The sequence below is a fragment of the Trichosurus vulpecula genome, chromosome 1, assembly GCF_011100635.1.
Source record: "Trichosurus vulpecula isolate mTriVul1 chromosome 1, mTriVul1.pri, whole genome shotgun sequence".
Lineage (NCBI taxonomy): Eukaryota > Metazoa > Chordata > Mammalia > Diprotodontia > Phalangeridae > Trichosurus > Trichosurus vulpecula.
The window spans coordinates 152,610,004-152,632,091 of record NC_050573.1 but is presented as its reverse complement, the minus strand read 5'-3'; the positions used below and the strand labels follow the sequence as shown (position 1 = coordinate 152,632,091).

At 37.0% G+C, this 22,088-nt stretch overlaps 1 protein-coding gene across 1 annotated transcript in view; it reads right to left on the bottom strand.

Annotated features, from left to right (window-relative positions):
• The window catches only part of C1H8orf37 (chromosome 1 C8orf37 homolog), a 37,316-nt gene that overhangs the window by 12,640 nt on the left and 2,588 nt on the right, over nucleotides 1-22,088 (bottom strand). The window contains exons 2-4 of the mRNA XM_036740786.1: nucleotides 18,980-19,070; nucleotides 10,175-10,239; nucleotides 9,594-9,659 (exon numbers count right to left, since the gene is read on the bottom strand). Coding sequence (XP_036596681.1) covers nucleotides 9,594-9,659; nucleotides 10,175-10,239; nucleotides 18,980-19,070 — 222 coding nt within the window. The remainder of the gene's footprint in view (nucleotides 1-9,593; nucleotides 9,660-10,174; nucleotides 10,240-18,979; nucleotides 19,071-22,088) is intronic.

Genomic DNA, 22,088 nt, shown 5'->3' with positions numbered 1-22,088 from the left:
TTTGGAAGATTTTTTCATGTGAGTGTGAACACTTTGTAATTCTTTTGAGAACTGTTGGTTTATGCTCTTTGACCACTTACCTATTGGGGAATGGCTATTACTCAATATAGATTTATTTAGTGTTTATATAGCTTGGATATCAAACCCTTATCAGAGAAATGTCATATGAAGATTTTTTTTCCCCATTCACCACTTTCCTTCCTATCCTATACACATTAATGTTGTCGGTACAGAACCTTTTCAGTTTAAAGTAATCAAAGTTGTCTATTGTTACCTTTTGTAATTAATTACCTTTATCTCTGTTTGGTTAAGAATATTACTGCCCAAAATTGTGAGAGATATATGATGCTTCTCTTCTAATTTTTTTTTTTGTAGTATGATCTCTCTTTAAGATTAAGGTCATGTATCCGTTTAGAATGAATTGTGGAATATGGGGTAATATGTGGAATATGCTGGCCTAAGATTAATTTCTGCCAGACTGCTTTTCCAGTTTTCTCAGAAGGATTTTTTAAAAAAAACTGTATCAACTAAGGAGTTCCCCACCACCACCATGCCCCCTCCCAGAGGGAGGGAACCTGTGGCTTCAAGGCCACATGAGATCCTCTAGGTTCTCAAATACAGCCAATCCAAACAGATTTTGTCAAAGGGCTGTCCTTGAGGACCTAGAGGGCCACATGTGGCCCCAAGGCTGTAAGTTCTCTACCCCTGCCCTAGGTAATTTGTTTTCTACTTTATAAAAAACTGGGTTTTTGAGTTCTTTCCTTTGTTTCTGATTTTCCTTCTCGTCTAGTCTATTGCATTGATCTATTTTTTAACCATGAGCAGTTGGTTTTGATGACTATAATGTAATATAATATAATATAATATAATATAATATAATATAATATAATATAATATAATATAATATAATTTGAGGTCTGAAAGTGCTATTCCCTCTGTCCCTTCTTTTCACCATATCCCTTGGCATTCTAGATCTTTTGTTTTTCCAAATGGATTTTTATTATTTTATCAGGTTCTATAAAGTATTTCCTTGGTAATTTCATTGCTATAGCATTAAAACATAAATTAATTTTGGTAATATTGTCATTTTTATTATATTGGCATGGCCTAGCCATTAGCACTATTTAAGCTATTTAAGTTGTTCTTTATCTTTAAGGAGCACTTTTTAATTTAATCTATACAAGTCTGTGGTGTGCTTTGGTAGATTGATTACCCAGATATTTTATGCATTTTGTGGTTTTAAGGATTTAGATGCTTCTTTCTATTGTTGCTTCTTGTGTCTTATTATTATATAGAAATGCTATTGATTTTTGAGGATTTTGTAGCCTGTAATTATGCTGAAGCAATTAGTTGTCCCAATTAGCATCTGTGATGATTCACTAGGATTTTGCAAGTAAGTCACCATATCACCAGCAAACAAGGATAGTTTTATTTCCTTTTCACCTATCTTTATGTCTTTAATTTCTTTCTTTTGCCTTATAGTTGTTGCTAGAATTTTCAGAATTATATTATCAAATAACAGTGGGGAGAATGGGCATTCTTGCTTTATTCCTATATTTACTGGAAAAGGTTCTGGTGTATCTCCATTGGATACGATGCTTGTTTTTGGTTTTAAATAAATTTTTAAAATTATATTTAAACAAGTTCTTTCTATACTTACACTTATACTACAAACTTATATACGTTGTAGGATTCTTAGCATAAAAGTGTTGTACTTTGTCAAAGACTTTTCTGCATCTATTGAGATGATCTTGTGGTTTTGGCTTTTAACATGATTATGTTGATTGTTTTCTCAATATTGAACTGACAGGGTATGCCCAAGCTGAGACCTTTGCCCTTACCCCAAAGGAATTTGGGTCCCATTTGTCTATGGGCCCTAGAAAACCTTGAACTCTCCTACTTGATCAGGCCTGAGGCTATAAGCCTTTCATTATCTCTATGACCAATTCTCTGTTATCCTTAACCTAGCCTAGTCCTCCAGTCAGTTTCTGTTATCTCCGGATCACCTTTGGCTACTTTGGCTATCACCCTTGAGCCTATCTAAAACCCCATTCTCCAGGTTCCTAGCTTCCAAACTCTAGTTACCCCAGCCTACTGGCCACTCCCATCATGATCCTCCATAGACCTCTCCCCCCGCATCACCCTAGACTACTTGGCCAAACCTAGATCCCTCCCACAGTCTTTCCTTATATAAGATTCATCTCAGCCTCCATCAAGGAGCTCAGATTCAATCTGGCCTGCTTACATTAGTGTTACAAATGCTGAGATTCCTTAAGAGTCTAGCCAATGCTGAGATTCCTTAAGAATCTGGCCAATATGGAGGATTTTTAATAAACTTTGTTTTTCTTTGGCTGAAAGAAGGCTTGGGTTGAATTCATTCAGGCAGGACCTGTGCGTTGCTATTTTGGGGTCCCAGCACCCCTAAATGGCAATATATTGGCTGGAGAAGAACTTGAGAGAGGCCCACAGAACTATCCTTGAATCTCTTGTATAAATTCCATTTGATCATAATGAATGATTGCCTGGATAAACTGCTATGACTGTTTGACAGAATTTTGTTTAAAGTTATTGAGTCAATGTACATTAATGATGTTGACCTATAGTTTTCTTTCTTTTAGTTTTTCCTAGTTTAAGTGTTAGGATTATAATTGTTTCATAAAAGTATTTTGGAAAGGTGCCTTCTTTCTTTTGAGAAAAATTTGTTAAGTATGGGTACTAACTGTTCTCTAAAAGTTTGATAGAATCATCCTGTGACTCTATCACGACCAGGAAGTTTTTTCTTTGGTGTTCCTTTATAGCTAAATCCATTTCCTTTCCTATAACTGGGTTATTTAAAATATTACTGGTTTTCTGAGAATTTAGGTATTTTATATGTTTGAAATTATTCCTCTATTTCTTTTATGTTCTCAGTTTTGTTAGTATATAAATGCATAATGTTTTGAATATTCTTTTTGTATTGGTTTTGTTGTGATTTCACTTTGCTCAATTTCTATTTTGATTTTTCTGCTCTCTTCTTTTTAATCAGATTAACTAAATGTTTATCAATTTATAGGCCTTTTCAAGGAAGCAGTTATCATTATTTTAATTTTTTCCCCAATTTATCTATTTCCCTTATAATTTTAAATCTCTCTCCTTTCGGGCTTATTTTAGATTTATTTCTTGGCTAATTTAAAAAAATGCATATTCAGTTCATTAATCTTCATTATCTATTTTGCTAATATATGTTTTTAAGAATATGATTTTTGAAATTTTGGTATGATATTTCAACATTATAATTTTCTTTACATAGTAATTGTTTCTTTGATTTGTGTGACCCAGTCATTATTTGGGATTTCATTGTTAAGTCTCCATTTGGGTCTGTATCCTTTATTTGTGGTGCCTACACTAACTGCTATCTTTACTGCATTATGGTTTGTAAAGGATATAATAACTATTTCTGCCTTTTTACATTTGTTTGAGATATCTCTGTGCCCTAGCACAGTTTGTTCAAGTTCCATATTGTACGGAGAAACATGTATGTTCTTTTGTTGTCCCATTTAGAAGATACCATAAGTTTTAATTTTTAATTGTAAAATTTTATTTTTTCCAATTACATATAAAAACAATTTTTAACATTCATTTTTTAAAATTCTGAGTTCCAAATTCTCTCTCCCTCCTTGAGAAGGCAAGCAATTTGATATAGATTATACATGTGTAGTCATGCAAAACATATTTCCATTATTAGCCATGTTGTGAAAGAAAACACAGACCCCACCTCAAATCAAGAAAAATAAAGTAAAAAAAATATGCTTCAGTCTGTGTCCAGATTCCACTAGATTCTCTGGAGGTCAATAGTCTTTTTTATCATAAGTCCTTTGGAATTGTTTTGGATCACTGTATTGCTGAGAATAGCTGAGAATAGCTAGTTAATTCACAGTTGATCACAGTACAATATTGTTGTTACTGTGTACAATGTTTTCCCAGTTCTGCTCAGTTCACTATAAGTTCTTAAACTCTAGTTTCTCCAATAATTTGTTCAGTTCCATGTTTTCCCTTTTGTTTATTTGTTACTTATCTAAATCTGAGAGAGAAATATTGAGTATTCTGCCACTTTTGCATTAGTGTCTATGTCTTCTTGTAGCTCAGATATTTTCCTTTATGGATTTGGAGGCTAAGGCATTTGGAGCATATTGGCTCGTTGTTTCTGGTTTCTTTCAGCATAATATAATTTCCTTATCCTTTTTATTTTTTGAATATTTTATTTGTTTTGTCAAACAGTAGTGCCCGACTGCAATGCCTGCTTTTTTTCCATCCCTTCAGTTTTACTTTGTATGTCTTTGTTTTCTAAATGTACTTCTTCTAAGCAAGAGATTGTAGGATTTTATTTTTCTCATCTAACCTGTCATTTCTTATTAGATTAATAAATTCACATTTAAAATTACAAATTAGGGTATTTCCCTCCATCTGTGTCTAATATTGTTTTTTTTTCCCAAGTTGTGATTTTTTTTCCTTCCTCTGCTATAAACATAGTACTATGTTTGTTCAATTACTTTATCTTAATATTTTTAAGGTGGTCCTGTTATGGCTGCCTCTCTTCTCACCCCGATCTCTTTCTCTCATTTGTTACCCATTTCCCTTTGGGATTTTGCTTATTAATTCTTTTTTTTCCCTTTCTCTCAGTCAAGAAGACTCCTCCATTTCATCTTCAATTATTCTTGTTTATTAGTTTTTTCAATTTAATTTTTTTGCACCCTTTCCAAAAAAGGAGTTCTCTTATTCTATTCATTATCCACCCTCTTTCTGGATACTCTAAACTCTCATCCTCTGATTTCTTTCTTTTCTCTGTATTCCTTATGCAATCAAAACTTCCAAAGCATCCATTCTAAGCTTTTTACTCTAGGAGGTTTCTGCCATTGCCTTGTAGATCTTGCCCCATACATTCCCCCTTTTCATTGTGTCTCACCCCCAGAACAATACCAGTTATTGTCAGAGAAGACACTAGTTCTCCTCCACTGTGTTCCTGATTATGTAGTCCACCACTGATCTATACCCCTTTCCCTGGTTACCTTTCTCCCCCCATTTGCCTCAAAATCCATGCTCTTCAATGCCCCTGGTGCCAACTGCCGTTCCAAGTTCCAACTTCCTTTCTCTTGAGGTAGGACAAGTTACACACCAAATCCCCCAGGCTGCACAGACCATCTCTCTTTAATCATTCATCAGTGGAACCTTTTCTCATCATCAAAGCAAGGCTTCCTTTTCCTTCCTTTTCCCCTCCTCCTCCTCACCCATTCCTTTGTATGATCTTCTCTTTCTGAGACCACAGGGGTCACCTTCCCCTCACTGCTAGCCCTAGATTTGACCCTGGGACATCACACATTTGTTTATATCTTTCTGCTTCCCCTTCCCCACTTTCATGTACTCTCCCACATAGTAAGGCAGTGCCACAAAACAAAACAAACAATTCACTGTGATTCACCATAGAGGATATTACCAAGTTCTGTCTATAATGCCCTATGCCCCACCTTTTCAGTGTTAACTTCCACTGGAATTTCACCTTCATCCTTGTCTCCTTGTGTACATTTAAAAACAAATTCTTACTGTTTTGTCTGCAGACATCAGTTGTCACTACTATTCTTGGCTGCTGAATATATTCACTCCTCCTCTATTCCTGTTGTTTGGGGTATTTCAGAACTAAATAATCTCTTCAGGTCTTCCCCCCCCCCCAAAGTATTTCTAACACCTCTTTAGTATTGAATGTCCATCTTCTTTTCATTTTTGTTTAAGGTCAGATTTGCAGGGTAGGTCACCCTAGGCTGTATCCTGAGCTGTATCTACAGTTCTTTGGAACACATTATTCCATTTTCTCCTACATTTCCTGGTGGAACACAAAAGACTTGAGTTATTTGAATTTCCCTTCTTTTGTATCTCAAGATGTTTCTCCTGATCACTTGTAGAATTTGTTTCTGAACTGAACTGTTAAATTTAACCACTATGTGTCCAGGAGTTTGCAGCCTGGGGTATTTTCTTGGAGGTGAACTGTGAATTCTTTCAATTGTTATTTCATTTCCTATATCCAGAAATTCCACTGTTTCACATTATGGTGTTAAGGGTATTTTTGTCCTGTTATGTTCTTCTGGCAGACCTAAGATTCTCGGGTTGTCTCTATGCATTCTGTCTTTAAGATTTGTATGTTTTGCTTGAATAGTGAGCACATTTTCTTTTAATTTTTTTTTTGCTTCTCTTCTTCTAGATTTTCACTTTTGTATATTTGCATTCCCAATCTATTGTTTTCTTTTTTGTTTCTTTGGTGAGACTTGCCAGTGCAGATTCTAGTTCTTCTATACTGCCAATTATTTTTGCTGTGCAGGCCAAAAATTCTGCTCTCATAATTCTCATTTCTCTTTTTGAATCACTCAGGAACAGTGTGTTGTGGTTCTATGTTCTCCTCACATTCTACAGGGTCCTCTTTTCATCAAGTGTCGGATTATTTCCCTTTTTCAGTATTTATTCACAGACACCTGAACTCATTTACTACATCTAGAGGCTACATTGCCTTTTGTTGTTAATTTCCTTCTGCTGTTTTCTTATTGATCTATCTGCTTATGTTCGGAATCTTTGAGTTTTCTTCTTCCTGAGATCTTTGGTGGTTTCAATTTTTTCCCCTGATTTTCTCCTATTCACTCTCTGTTCTCTCCAATAATGGTTTCCTTAGGGGCTGGATCTCATAGTGTCTCAGAAAACTCCCAATTTGGCATGGTTCATCAACCTAGGTCTCTGTACCAAGTGACTTCTGGGTGGTAAAAACTGGCCCTAGCTGGATGCTGCGCTCCTTCTCTCAAGGTTAATTTAGTGCTGCGATACACTCCCCCCACCACTAATAATAACCTAGTCTGACGTACTACCCCACTTCCTTGGTTCCTCAGTTGTTTGGCCTGGCTCAGAGAGCAGCCATGCTGGCACTAGGGGGTTGTCCACCCTGACACCAGCAATTTAGAGCTTTGTAGTGCTGGTGCTACCAGGTTGTGGTCCCCAGAAGGCGTTTGCTCCTGGTGGGCTGTTGTCTTCTGGGCTTGCTGTTTGAAACTGTACTAGCAAATTTCCACAGTCTGAAAAACAGGATTTCCATGGTATTGGAAAGAGGGTGTGGGGACTAGGGTCTGGGGCAGGGTTTTGTTGCAGGCCTCAGCCATGTGCTGGGTCTTTGGCTAGTGTAGCCTTGTAGCTGGTAGCATGGGAAGTGGGGGAGGGATGCTGAGTGAGTTCTGCGTCAGTGAGCATCAATTCATGTTTTTTCTTAACCTTCTTATAGATTTTGGGTGTCCTAGACCATAAAGACAGTTGATGTTGCTTCATCTTTGCTACATAATTTCTGTTTGAGAGGTCATGGGGATTGGAGAAAATGTTTAGCCCTCTATCTTGTTGCTAACATGATGTGGAAGTCCACGATATGCTTTTATTAGGCAAAACTGCAAGATTTTGCATTGAGAAGAATGAAAAGAGTATTGGCTCTGGGGTTAAAAAAAACCTGGATTCAATTCCTGCCTCTGACACTTACTACTTATATGACCTTGGGAAAGTTATTTAACTGTCCCGGGCTTCAGTTTCCTTATTAACAAAATGAGGGGGAATCTTATCTCTAATCTTATGACTTGTGGCTGGGATGAAAAGACTTGTAATTTTATGAAGCTAAGACCAAATTTAGAATGAATTTGTGGTTTGTTGGGGTTTTTTTTGGACACTGCGAAGTAATAACAATGATCAAAGAATGGAAAATTCAGTGAAGTATATATTAGTTTATGAATTTTAAAATCAGGGTGTAAGGCAAGGCTTTTATCATTGGTAAATTAACAGCTCAAGAAAGCAAGATGTCTTTCAAACATAGACTAAAAACTTGATCTCTATAAAACTCTGACATGTTCTTGGTCCAATCTGTACCTAACAAAAATCCCTTCAACATTCCTAAAGAGTAATCATCCAGCCTTCAAGTCTTGAAAACTTACAGTGAAGGAAAATGTACTACCTTCTATATATTAACTCATTCCACTTCTAGACAGCTCTGTTAGGAGGTGATGTTCAAAAAGATAACATAAAAAAGGTAGCATAAGACTTTGCCCGATGCTCTGCTGAAATTTAGGCAAAGTTTATCTAGTTCTACTACATATAGGCAAACTAAATAGCATATTCTTGGTCTACCAGTAACACTGTCAAACAAGAAATGAAGTTAGCCTGATGATGACCTATTCCTATTTTTTTTTGGAAGGGGGAAGACGGGGCAATTGGGGTTAAGTAACTTGTCCAAGGTCACAGCTAAGTTAAGTGACTTGTCCAAGGACACAGTGTGTCAAATGTCTGAGTCCAAATTTGAACTCAGGTCCTCCTGACTCCAGGGCCAGTGCTCTACCCACTGTGCCACCTGGCTGCCCCTGATGTATTCCTATTCTTGATGAATCCACTCTGACCCTTTAAGATCACATCTCCCTTTGTTAGATACTCATTAGCCATCTTTTTAATATGTTTTGAATTTTGCCAGGGATCAAACTCCAAAGACTAAGGCTGCTATGAGAAAAGGGCCATAAAATAAATGTTTAAAAAGGGGCACTAAGTACTAAAATCTTGTCAAAGATATTCACTCAAACTGACTCATAGGTGCCCACTCTCTAATTCCACAACTCTGGTGAAAATGTTTCATCATCATATGTAATGATTTGTTGCATTAAAAATAAGGCAGGAATTAAGAAGAATTTGATAATGATACTATATAATATTTTTGTACAGTTTTCTGTGACTGGTTTCTATGATGCTCTGATTAATTGGTATAGAAAACTTTATACTTCACAAATATATTTTTACTGTTGACTAAATATGATGTTTGCAGTCATTTCTAGAAAAAAGTTGAATAGTAAGCCTTCGATCAGGAATGTAACCTTCTTATTGTAATACTGTTTCCATGAGAAAGTGAGATTCGAGATTCAATTTACAGCACCTTTTCCAGGACCTGAAAATTCTCTAAGTTTGAAGTTTGTCAATGCCCATTGCTTTTAAGTGCTATTATGACTCTATTCTTTGGCTTTTGAATTATATCAGAAAAAAATCAACAGTAGCAACTACAGATAAGGTATGTGTACTACCTGCTAAAATTTAAATTCAGTATGGGAAAAAGATTCATAGATGCTCAGACTTCTTTATTTTTTCAAGTAGTTTTTAAGGCAATTACTAAAAAAACAGAAACTATTTTCAAAGGAGAAATGGTAGTTACAACAATGAGATAAGATGGCATTTAGGGAAACAAGCTAAGAGAAAGAAATCATGCTGAAGACCTAACCCTCTGGGATCCTAGTCTTTTTACCCTTCAAACAAACAAACGAACAAAAAATAGCATCAAAGCTCCAACAAACAAACAAAAATAGCTCCAACTATCTAATAGAAGTGCTAAAAATTTATATGAAGTATATTGAGGTTAGCTACAGAAAATGTGCAAGGCATTGTAAAACAAAATTATTTGTCACATTTATTACACTGTCATGCAAATGATGCTAGACACTAAAAACTTTAAAAGCTGCATATCACTTTTGGAATGAATGATAGTAAAATACTGTTTATTTCAAGTTTCCTACCTCTGGGAAGTATTTGTTCCTATACCACATGGAGCAGAGCTTCCTCCAATGTATACTGGACTGCATCTAAATGTGATTAACAAGTGTGAGAAATATGAATTACAATTAAAAGACTATGTTTTAGTAATCAAAATGCTATTTTCCATAAGCTGATTGTTTCAGGAAAGGAGATACTTATTCATGAGCATAAGCTCTGCTTTACTGGATATAACCTGCACATTCTAGAACACTCAAGGAGTTAAAATGAGTCACAGAAGAATAGTGTTTGCCAAAATAATATGAGGGGAAAAAAAGCAAACTCTGGAGAATATAACAGAACATTCATTCTGAGCAAATGTTCACACTCTTTTTCATGTGGCAGATTATTTACAATAGCAATAATCTCCAATATGGAAACTTCCTTTACACCATGGGGTCACAAGCCATCAGCCTATTATAAGATATTGCTCTGGGTCCTTCTCCTGAAAAGTAATGCTTTGTTATTTCATGTCAATGTGGTCTAAATGGTAACAAAAAATGACTAGACCACATTCTTAGCTTTTGCTCACTAGTGGGTTTAATTCACTAAAATCTCAACTTACCTTTTGCCAAGCACTGGAATGGAAGTTCTGACAGATGTGTGATTTGAAGATTTAGATTTTAATTTCTGTTAAAAAAAAAACCCCAAAACAATAAAAGAGAAAGGACAGCTTTAGAGAAATATAACAGCAAAACTCAGGTTCTGCTTTATTTTATAAGAAAAATATTATTTTTTAAAATATAGCTTCAACAAAAATTTGAATGTAATCACTTTAAAGTTTCTGGAATAAAAACAACAACCCAATCCTTGAGAAGCAGCAAACATAGAGAAGCAGAACTCCCTGAGGAATTTGTAAATCGCTCTGCTGACTTTCAGTTTAGGGAAATGATATACTGCTATTATTAACATGTGAAGATTTAGAATCACTTTCTAACTCTTCTGTTAATACTTCACTTCAATGATTTAATATGAAGAACCTGCTATTTAAAAACCATTCTGGAAAAATTCAGTAGAGGAGGAAAAAAAATCAGACTCATTTGTAAGGCATGTGAGCAGTACTTACCTAAACCAAAAATAAAGCAGCCAACTCCTGGTTAATTTCAGTAGTATTAATTTTAATCAAATGAAATGGTCTCAGGCAATAGAAATTCCGGGAAAATGTACAGATACTTAGTTACAACTCTACGGTAGTTCTTATATGGTTACATAACATCCTCATCATTAACTAGCATTTATTAAGTGTTAACTCTACATGTGATACTATATAACACATACCAACCAGGAAGCAGGCTCTCTGCCAAAAAGAGATGAACAGAAAGAGAAATGGCAGGATTAATTCTGCAGAGATAGGCCTTTATTTTGCCTGACTTCTGAGTAAGACAAAAAGATCTCTTTGCTTTCTCTTTCCCTCCTTCCAGAGGTAAACTTCCTATTTTAAGTGAAAAGAATTTTTCCCCCAGTGTGAGTGTCTCAGTCCCCTCTTTTGTTTGGGGAGCTTGCTCTATGTGAATGGGTGGTAGGGTCACCACTTCTGTCTAGGACCACATTTTCTCCAACATCTGGGCTCATGTTTATGCTGCTGGTTGCATGACTCTAAGAAGGGAAAGAGGAAGGAATAAGCATTTATAGAGCACCATTTTGTGCCAGGTGTTGTGTTAAGTAAGCACTTTACAAAAATTATCTCATTTGAGCTGAAATACAGAAATGTATCATCAGGCATTTAGGAATTATGTCTCCTTTTCTCAGGAATATTTGTGGCCCCTATGTACAGCTGTCTCCTCACCAGCCCTGTCCCTTTGGCTACTCCCAATCACAATCTGTAACCACAACACCATCCCACTGAGATAATTTCTGTATTGTAGTCAGATAGAGGCACTAAGGTCACACACAACAGAAACCAGGAGGTCAGGGCTGAGTGATGGGGTGCCTCATAGGTAGTGTGGGATTACCTGTCATGAGAGCTCTTTAAGGGAGTTGGGATTTTTAACCTGAGAGTCCATGAATTAGTTTACATTTTTTTTTGATAAGTGCGTTTCAGCATAATTTTAAAGACATTATTCTGAGAAGGGGTCCAAGTCTTCTACCAGACTGCCAAGAAACACCAGCATGAAACTTCTTGCTCCCTCCAGCTGCTAGTGCCTTCCCCTTCCACAATCATTTACCTTGAATTTATTTTGCATCCATTTATTTATGTACATGTTGTATTTCCTAAATGAATGAAAGCTTCTTGAGGGCATTGCACTTTTGTTTTTGTTTCCCAAAACCTTTGGTCAAAGCTTCTTGTTTCAATTCTTTCTCAGGCTGGCTGACAAAAGACAACCGAAATGGCATTACAATGCTCTAACAGCACAGTCTGCATGTGGCTTCTGTGCACTATCTTGTTTAACCTCCTTTTTAACTTTGTTATTTTGTTCTTTGGTTTGATTTTGCTTAATTTTCTTGTTTTAGTTCCGACACATAAATATTAGATAAATTTGTGTGAGGTAAATAAATCAAATGTGAAGACTTCACAGGGAAGGATGTGTATAATATTCATATCTATTCACATCTATATACAGGAGTGTTTAAAAATCAAGATATAGGGAAGGGGAAGATTCTGAGGCCGTGAGAATCTGATGGCTCAGCCTCTGGGAAAATTTACCCTGAAACTTTTTGTTCCTTCTTCTGGTTCTGGTTTAAAGATTTTGCTCAGTAAGAACAGGGTCACACTGACCTGTTTTCCTCTACTGTAAAGAATGGAGAGGGTCTCCCCCTCCCTTTATCCTATTCTCCTTCTTTAGATTTATAGATGTCACCTCAGTTGTAATCATTAACTAATGGAACAGGAATTGGAGTTTCTGTGCCTCAATTTCCCAGTTCTTTCTCTAGCTTTCATGCTCAGATTGTAAGCCCACCTCCCAGCCAATGGTGAGAAGGGTCAGAGGTGGGTGGGAATTCTCTTGTGTTAAGTATAACTATGGGTTCCTTGTTCCTTGTAAAGCACCTCCCTTGCTGGATTCGTTCTAGCGGGGGATGCCCAATTCTTGAGAATTGAATAAAATTTATTTCTGTTCCCATCCTGAGATGGCTCCTTATTAACTTTTAATTAGTGAGGGTCTTTCATCCCACACAGTTTGGGGGCTCCTCCCGGGATCTGCCCATTTTGTAAGCGAGACTCCTGATTGGCTCCGAGACTGGTGCACACTCGGGAGATTTCTCCAATAGTCTCTGGAACTGTTCGGGTGTTCTCCCTTCGGCTGGGCAAAGTCCCCAAGAAGGAGAGACTCGGGGGAACAGAAACCAAAGAGCTCCGATTCTAAAATTAAAATCCTCCAAGTGAAACTCTGGCCGGCCGATGGAGAGAGAAATCAGTCAGGCAAGTTAAATGCATATAACCCAGTGGGGGAGGACAAGAGCTTGTGGGTCCAAGGGTCTTAATTAGATTGGGCACCTCCAAGTGACCCCCCCTGGGTGACTGGGAGAAGCTGGGTGACCAGCTTCTGTGGTTTCTAGAGTCACTGACTCGGAGGCTCCGGCGATGGACCTCGTCCAAATTGAAATGGGAAAAAATTAATCAAAGTCTATTATTTCGGAGGGAGGATTTCCAGGTATACCAGTAGATACTCTTTTAGGGAAAAAGCTTTTGGATTTCTGTACCTACCTGTCTGTGTTTTTGTGTGTCTGTGTGAATGAGTATAGCCTGTCAGAAGCAGCGGCAGCGGCAGTGGCAACGCAATTGTAAGAAATGGGAGGAGGAGTTTTGTCTCCACAGAACTAAAGGTGTTCTTCCCTGCCCTCCCCCACCCCAGCTTTAGCAGAGACCAGGCCTCAAGGTCTGTCAGGTGAGAGGTCAGAGGCTTGTACGCATGTGCATACTTTTTGAGAAGGCAGTCAGGGGAATTAGAGAGATCAAACCCACTTGAACCTGTTCAAGCTTATCTAGGGTCTGGTCTTGGTCAAGAATCCAGGACTACTGATTTGCATCATTTGCATATGTTAAAGAGGGAAAGTAGAGGAAGTAAAAGAATATAGTTTAATCCTAAACTAAGACAAGGAAAATCTAATTAACTTCATTTTTGCTTCTGTATCCTTATTATTCTATTTATATAAACTGTATAACCTAGGAAAACTATGTAAAAAAACAAAGACTGTAAACTAACCATGACTCTAGCAGGAGTGGAGGGAATGGTTACCTCTGCTCCTGCAGCTGTATCAGTGTAAGTGTTCCCTCGAGCACTACACCTGCTCTCTCGGGAAGCGTAATAAAATGTTTTCCTCTGCCCACTCTGGTCCTGAGTTCTTTGGGTGTGAATGGGCAAATCACATGGATTTTCCTAAGGTCAAGTGAAGGGAAGCAACAGGCAGCGGAAGCTCGCCAGGCTTACTCCTGGATCTTGTCTTGGGGTGTCCTACGATCCCCACTGCGGTGTTAAGAGGGCTACCACTCTGGATTCCCTTGGGGAACCCTGTGGTCTGCACGGCCTTCTTAAGGAGACATCACATGGGACTTCCGGTCCTGTCTCGGGAGCCTTGTGATCTTACTGCCATCCTAAGGGCCCATCACTTGGGTCTTCCTTAGGGTCTGACCCGTAGGAGGCCCTGTGATCCCCACAGATTAAGGGATGGCTACCACTTGGTCTTCCTCTGGGAGTCCTGTGGTCTGTACAGCCTTCCCTAGGGATTATCACAGGGTTCTTCTTCAGGACTTTGGCCCTGCCTAGGAAGTCCAGTGATCCCCAAAACCACATTTCTCACAGAATGGTCAGTAAACTCCCCCTTGCCCCTCCCTATCCCACTGGCATTCCAGAAGAAGGGGGAGCAACGCAGGCAATTCTATGTGTCCGTGGTCTGGTTAAAGTTTACCAATGTAAGGAGAAATACCCACAAGTTAAAGTCTAGTTGTGGGGGGAGGGGGAGGGGGAGGGGGAGGAGAGATTGATTTATGTTGAAAACGGAGAGAAAACAAGGTATGTGTTTTTGAACTTTTTTTTTCACTAAAAAGTTTCAAGATAAGAAAGGGTTCCTATAAAAAAAAAAAAGAAGAAAGAAGAGGGGGGGAACTTTTCCCTCAGATTAAAGGCAGGCTAGACAAGTATTTTAACCCTTTTTCCTGCTTACCTAAAAGGAGAAAAGTTTTTGTGTAATGGGACCCAATCAGAAATGAAATAAATGTGAAAAGTGAAGATGTGTCATTCTTAATTTAATGCTTAAGATAAATTAGAGTTCATTTTACTGTTTGTCACTGTTTATGGGAAAAGGCAAGGAGAGACTGTGATAAAAAAAAATTTGGCGCAGGTGGCTTAGAGTAAAAGGCTTGATAAACTGAGTTAAAAACCCAATAGATGAAGTTACAGAGAGATGGAAGGGATTATGTCCACCCACCCTTTGGAGTATCTGAGTGGGTTCCATTAAATTTCAAAATTGTTTGTAAAATTTTCTCAAGAAAATGTGTACATGAATGGGGAACTGAAAAATTAAGGAAATATATGAAATTGTGGATAATAATGTTTTTAAGGGCCAGGGGTATTAGAATTGTGTGGCCCTAAGAAAGTTAATTCGCTGTTCAGAGAGGGGATGAAGGTAGAATTCACTCCTAGAAATAATATGGGAAATGTAAAAGTATTTGGTATACTGATTGGCAAAAACAAACGTTCAAGTTAAATATAATTGCTTTATATGTGGATTTTCTCAGATGTGAAGTTTATGTCAATGGTTATAAGATGAAGGTGGAAACACATCCAGCCAGATTGGTAATTAATTAATTATGGTTTTAAAAGGTTTAAATACATGATAACTGTTTATGGTATTGTATTTCTGAAAATTTTGTTATACTGTTTGGTAAACAACTGAACTGTATCATCTGTGTTGTTAGAGAGGCAATTTCTCTAAGTGTTGTTAGGTTGACAATTGTACTGTTAAAATAATGAAGGGATTAGGAAACTGTTAAGTTATTTTATTTGACCATGTCTTTTAAAGAAGTTTAATTTAAGAAATTATAAACTTCCAGGTTTTGTAGCAGCAGTTACTGGGATCCCTATTTGTACAATAAGTTGGGAAAGCCTGGAAGTTTTACTGAAAGAGAGAGAACAGTGGGGTTAGAAACTAGTTGACCTCTGAACCTGGCTTTTAAAGTCAGTAGGACCAGTTTTTAGTAATTGGCTTTTAGGACATTCTTTTAAAAATTAAAATTTGATTGTGAGGTTCTGGTAAAGCTTTAGAAAGGAAAGGTATTTGTCAGAAAATGCTATTATTGTGAAGTTGTGATGCCCAAAGACCTAGAAGGTTTTATGGGGGGGAATGGAAAAATTTGATTAATTGGTAGTCTTGTATAGTCATGTGAAGGATAATGGGACCAGCTAGATAAAAGGAGAGGGATATGAATGTAATGCTGAAGCATTATCCCATAGATTAAGGCTAGGATTTTATGTTATATTGTATCCATGTAGGATAAGGTTAAGTGTTTTAAAGTGGTATAAGAGCAATTACGAGTTACTACAAATGGTAATTAATTACCAGTAATTGATCACTGGAACTAAATCAGAGCAATGCAGTTTAAGAAAAAGAATTTCAAAGTAAGTCTCTCTAAGAGAGATAAGTTGTGGATTATTTTTGAATTGATAGGAAAAGTTAAAATGTGGATTTGAATTCATTAGAAAAATAGAGGAGAAACTGATACAAATGTGTTAGAGCAATAACTTATGATCTCAATGGGAAGATTTTAGGAACAAGGGAGGAAATGCATGCAAGCTATTTAGAGCTAGCTTTAAGGATGTTCCTTAAGCAATGTGAGATCATAATTATATTCTAAACCAACTATTGGAACTTGCTATTCAAAGACTTAACGGGACTGTTAACTGACTGGTTTTTTTTTTTTTTTGAGTCTAACTCCAGGTATGAGTATAAAGGAAGGCTGACCCAGGATGCCAGCAGCCCTGTGGAAGGGCAGGCATGAGCTAGAAGTATGATTTCTTGGCAAAGTTGAGAGGGCAACTGTTCAGCATGTACTGAGGTGGGACCCTCTTGACTTGATCCCCTTAACTGAAACCTGGCAGACTAGGCCTGGCTCAACGCAGCTTGCAGTTTGACACGACCTCTGCCTGGAGTTGATAGGAAGCTGGGGAAAATATGGTCCCCTTATTCTAAGTCCCTACTCTCTTGGTGGCAAATTTCTATAATCAGAAGGTTTTGTAAGTACAGTAACAAATCTATTAAAATAATTGATTATGGAACATCTTAGGTTACCATAGGCCTGGGACTAGTGTTCCTGTGTGTGGCCCTATATAAGTGCTAGTTTCTATTTTTGGTAGTGGTATGGAAACAATTATTAGGCCAAGGGCTTGTGAGAATATTATTTTGTTATTTGGTTAATATCAAGCTTGTCTAAGGTTTTGTTACAAATAATAATATTAAAAGAACAATGGTTTGTGGCTTATTTTATAATGCCATCAAAGAAACGTGGCAGGACTAAAGGGTTGAGATTTATATGTACTGTTTTTAAAAAAAATAGTTATTTAATGTATTTATGTATGTACTGGAGTCTCATCCTCCTGGTGGGGAAATTAATAATGAGTCAATGTAAAGTATGAGAATTTGGGATGTGATGTGAATTTCTTAAATATGGCAATTGGCTAAGGTTTCGATTTTGAATTTGTAAAAATGATCAGGGCATAATTATTAGAAATGGTAACTTAAAATTGTGTTAAGGTAACTTTTGTAGGAGAATGGACACAAAGCTGGTTCCTACAAGAAGAAGCTGTGGAAGTAGCTGAAACAACCAAGGACCAGAAAACTTCATTGATGCTCTCTGCCAGACAGCTGTACAGAAGAGACTTTTGAAATTTAAAGGGACAACTGTATTATAGTTTTCTTTTGGGTCTCTGTATTTGTACTTATAAAGGGGACTGCCCCCCTTTGATTTGTCAATATGTTGATCAATCCTTCCCATATTTATTAAAAGGGTAATGGGGATACCAGCATGATGGGAAAGATAAAGGTGTGATGAATGAAGAAGATAGGTGGGTGGATAATACATACCAAAAATGGTGTGTGAAGTCTTCAAAATAGTGTCAAGGAGAGGGGGAATTGTGTGAGGTAAATAAATGAAATTGAAGACTTCACAGGGGAGGATGTGTATAATATTCATATCTATATACAGGAGTGTTTAAAAATCAAGATATAGGGAAGGGGAAGATTCTGAGGCCGTGAGAGTCTGATGGCTCAGCCTCTGGGAAAATTTACCCTGAAACTTTTTGTTCCCTCTTCTGGTTCTGGTTTAAAGATTTTGCTCAGTAAGAACAGGGTCACACTGACCTGTTTTCCTCTACTGTAAAGAATGGAGAGGGTCTCCCCCTCCCTTTATCCTATTCTCCTTCTTTAGATTTATAGATGTCACCTCAGTTGTAATCATTAACTAATGGAATGGGAATTGGAATTTCTGTGCCTCAATTTCCCAGTTCTTTGTCTAACTTTCATGCTCAGATTGTAAGCCCACCTCCCAGCCAATGGTGAGAAGGGTCAGAGGTGGGTGGGAATTCTCTTAAGTATAATTATGGGTTCCTTGCTCCTTGTAAAGCGCCTCCCTTGCTGGATTCGTTCTAGCGGGGGATGCCCAATTCTTGAGAATTGAATAAAATTTATTTCTGTTCCCATCCTGAGATGGCTCCTTATTAACTTTTAATTAGTGAGGGTCTTTTATCCCACACAAATTCTTAGAATAATAAGCACAGGCATACAGGTGGTGGTTTTTGAGCTCAAACAATTTCTGCAAATAGGTGTAGATTCAATTCCACTATTTATACTGCTTATTATTGAGTACTTCCTACTAACTATTAAGTACACAATAAGGTATAAGGTACTGTGCTAGGCACCAATGATACAAAGGCAAAAAGTGAAACAGCCCTGTCCTGAAGAAGCTTACATTTTATTAGCTCAAGGGCTTTGATGACCTGTGAGATCATTATTGGCACTGAAAGCACTCCTAATTTCTAATTATTGCTGCCAACACCTAATGAACAGCAAATCACCAAGTTTCTAAATTCCTTTTGTCACTTACAGCCAAAATAACAATGCTATTTTTTATAATTAAATTCAAGGTCACGGGGTTTAAAAGAGAGTTGTAATAGACTTTAGAAGTCATCTGAACCAAATTCTTCATTTTTCATATGAAAAAACTGAGGGTCAGAGAGATTAATTAGCTTGTCCTCAGTTACATGGGTAATATGTAACAAAGCCAGGGTATGAACTGAGGTCCTTTGATTCTAAAGTCTGTGCTCTTTATTCAAATGAATGTGTATAGTTAGTTACTTGTGTCTTCAAATTTTCTGAATGTTCTAAACATATCTTGAAATACAGAAGGAAACAATCACTATGTTCATGGGACTCTACTTACAACAGGCTTTTTGTCAAAACAGGGCTCTTCAAAGATTTCATTAATTAGGCCATCAAGATCATCATCAGCTTTCAATAATATTTTAGTTGATCTGAAAATAAAAAAAAGCTTCAGAGTATAGAAATCAACCAGTATCAGAAGATAAAAATGTTATTTAAAAAACTCAATAATCTGAAGTGATAGTATAAAGAGAAACAGGACATCAATCAACAGGTTTTCTAATTGTTCTCTGTTATGAGCATTAATACCATGTGCTTTGGAATACAGGGCAAATTTTATATACTCAACACATATTACTGTTCCTACATTTATAACAGAATATGTTAAAGTTATAATGTATAGTTTCAGAAAAGCTGAGGTTTTTTTTTTGCTAAACTATATTAGCAATGTGGGATATAGGCAATACTAAAATGAGAAAACAAAATATTTTGCAAATCTTAAATTCTTATATAAAATACTATTTTTAAGAATCATTATTAGTAAAAAGTCAATATTAGAAGTAGGGCTACCTCATAAAAAATGAGGGTTTCATTAACAGAGAAATAATTACCTCTTTAGTGTTTAATAATAGCTAGATTTATATAGCGATTTAAGGTTTGCAAAGCACTTTACAAATATTATCTCATTTTATTCATAAAATAACTCTATCCTTAAACATACCCTGCGAGGTTAAGTGCTATTATTATCATTGTCATTTTACAGATGAAGATGCCAAGGCACAGAGAGGTCAAGTGACTTGCCCAGGGTTACATGACTAGTATCTGAGGCTGGATTTGAGCTCCTGTCTTCCTGACTCCACCTTACTGGGTTGTTGTGAGGCTCAAATAAGATTATGTGTATGTGCATACACACACACACATGCATGCACATGCATGCACACACACACACACACATACACATACACACCACACTGCAAATTTTAAAGGGCTATGTTTCAGTTATTATTATAGAGGTAAAAAAAATTGTATCGTTACTGGACAAGGGTGAAAAAAACTGACTATAGCAGAAATCAGTTGTGTTAGTTTCCAATGAAAGATAAGGTATGTAGATAACCTGAGCCTCATTAGCCCTCCTCACACCATCCTTATATGACAGACCTTTGTCTGGCTATAGCTCCCATTCCTCTGGTTTTAGTTCTGTCTCTTTGATTTTCTCAGATACAAGCCATTAACCTCACTGTGTCTATAATGCTGACACTACCACCCCTCCCCCTGGAATTCCTCCCTGAAAAAATTAAGTGGCTGTCTAGAGACTAGATTCCAGACCACTCTTATAGTAGTATATAAACAAAGCTTCTGGTTTTCAAAAACTATTTACTATTGACCCTCTATAAAGAGTGTAATTCACTACTGCTATCTTACCACTTTTAAAGGACATAAAGTTGCTTTTTGATTATAGACTAATTTCATTAAGTCAAAATGTTTATTAAAAACACATTTTAATTTTTATTAATTTGATTTTAATTTTTCTGGATGTTCTCATTGTTTCTGTATCATTTAACACTTGCCTTTAGCCAAGGAAATTAAAAGCCAATCTAAGCTAGAGATGCTTAATTACTCAGGTTATTGAAAATGGTTTCTAGAGAACATGAGGTCAATTACAAACTTCGAATTTCCAAATGATGTTCTTTGTGTTTAAAATTTAAAAGTGTACAAATCCAGTATCTAGCACAATACCTAGCACGTAGCATTACAACAATAATAAATGCTTATTGGCTGGAATGAATGACAGATCTCAAGTTATAGAGTTGATTTACTATATTATACTTGGATTAGGCAATTTTGTTTGGGCAGCTAGGTGGTGAAGTGGACAGAGCCTGGGGCCTGGAGTCAGGAAGATCTGAGTTCAAGTTTCTCCTAAAGTATTTACTAGCTCTATGGCTCTGGTTAAGTCACTTAAACACTGTCAGCCTCGGTTTTATCATCTGTAAAATAGGAATAACAGACCACTTACCTCCCATGACTGTTGTAAAGATGAAATGGGATATTTGCAAAGAACTATGCAACTATTAAGGAGTGATATAAATTCTAGCTATTATTAAAGAAATATTAAATTAAACACTTGGTTTAAGCAGAGCTACAAAATACCAGGATTGTAGATTTAAAACTGGAAGGGACTTTGGAGATTGTTATATTACAAACTTCTCATTTTATAGATGAAGAAACCAGGCCTGCAGAAGTAAAATGACTTGTCTAAAGTGATGAGAGGTAGTGCCCAACAGAGCCAGAACTGAGCCCAGGTACTTAATGTCCTGGAGTTGGATACCTGTAAATAGTACTACTGAATAGATTATTTCCAGGGCTCAAAATGATCATTTACATAAAATTCTGGTTTGGGTACTGGGTCAGAGAACTAAGTAAGATAAGACCTAAGTGGAATTAGTCAATAAACATTTATTTAGTGTCTACTAAATAGGGGCAGCTAGGTGGCACAGTGGATAGAGTACTGGGCCTAGAGTCAGGAAGTCTTCTTCCTGAAGAAGACTCTTCTTGAGTTCAAATCTGGCCTCTAACACTTAACTAGCTGTGTGATCCTGGGCAAGTCATTTAATCCTATCTGCCTCAGTTTCCTCATCTGTAAGATGAGCTGGACAAGGAAATGGCAAACCACTCCAGTATTTCTGGCAAGAAAACCCCAAATAGGGTCACAAAGAGTCAGATACAACTGAACAAGTGCTTACTATGTACTAGGCACCATGTTAAGCCCTGGGGATACAAAGAGAAGCAAAAGACAGCCTCTGCCTTCAAGGAGCTTCAAAATCTAATGGGAGAAGACAACAAGCAAACAAATATGTACAAATTATGTATAAAGGAAAAATAAATAATTAAAAGAATCGCAGAATTTCAGAGCTCAAAAGGACCTTGGAGATCACCTATTTTAACTTTATCATTTCCTATTTCACATATGAAGAAACTCAGATCTAGAGCAGTGACTTGACTTGCTTAATCATCACACTATCAATCATGTAACTTGCTGCAGGGCTGGCCCTGGACCTCCACTCCCCTGAGCACGGCAGTGTACTCTCCACTACACCAAACGCTCTGGTTATACAGAAACATGCTGTAGATAAATGGATCCCCCATTAGAATATGAAGCCTTCATAGGCAGG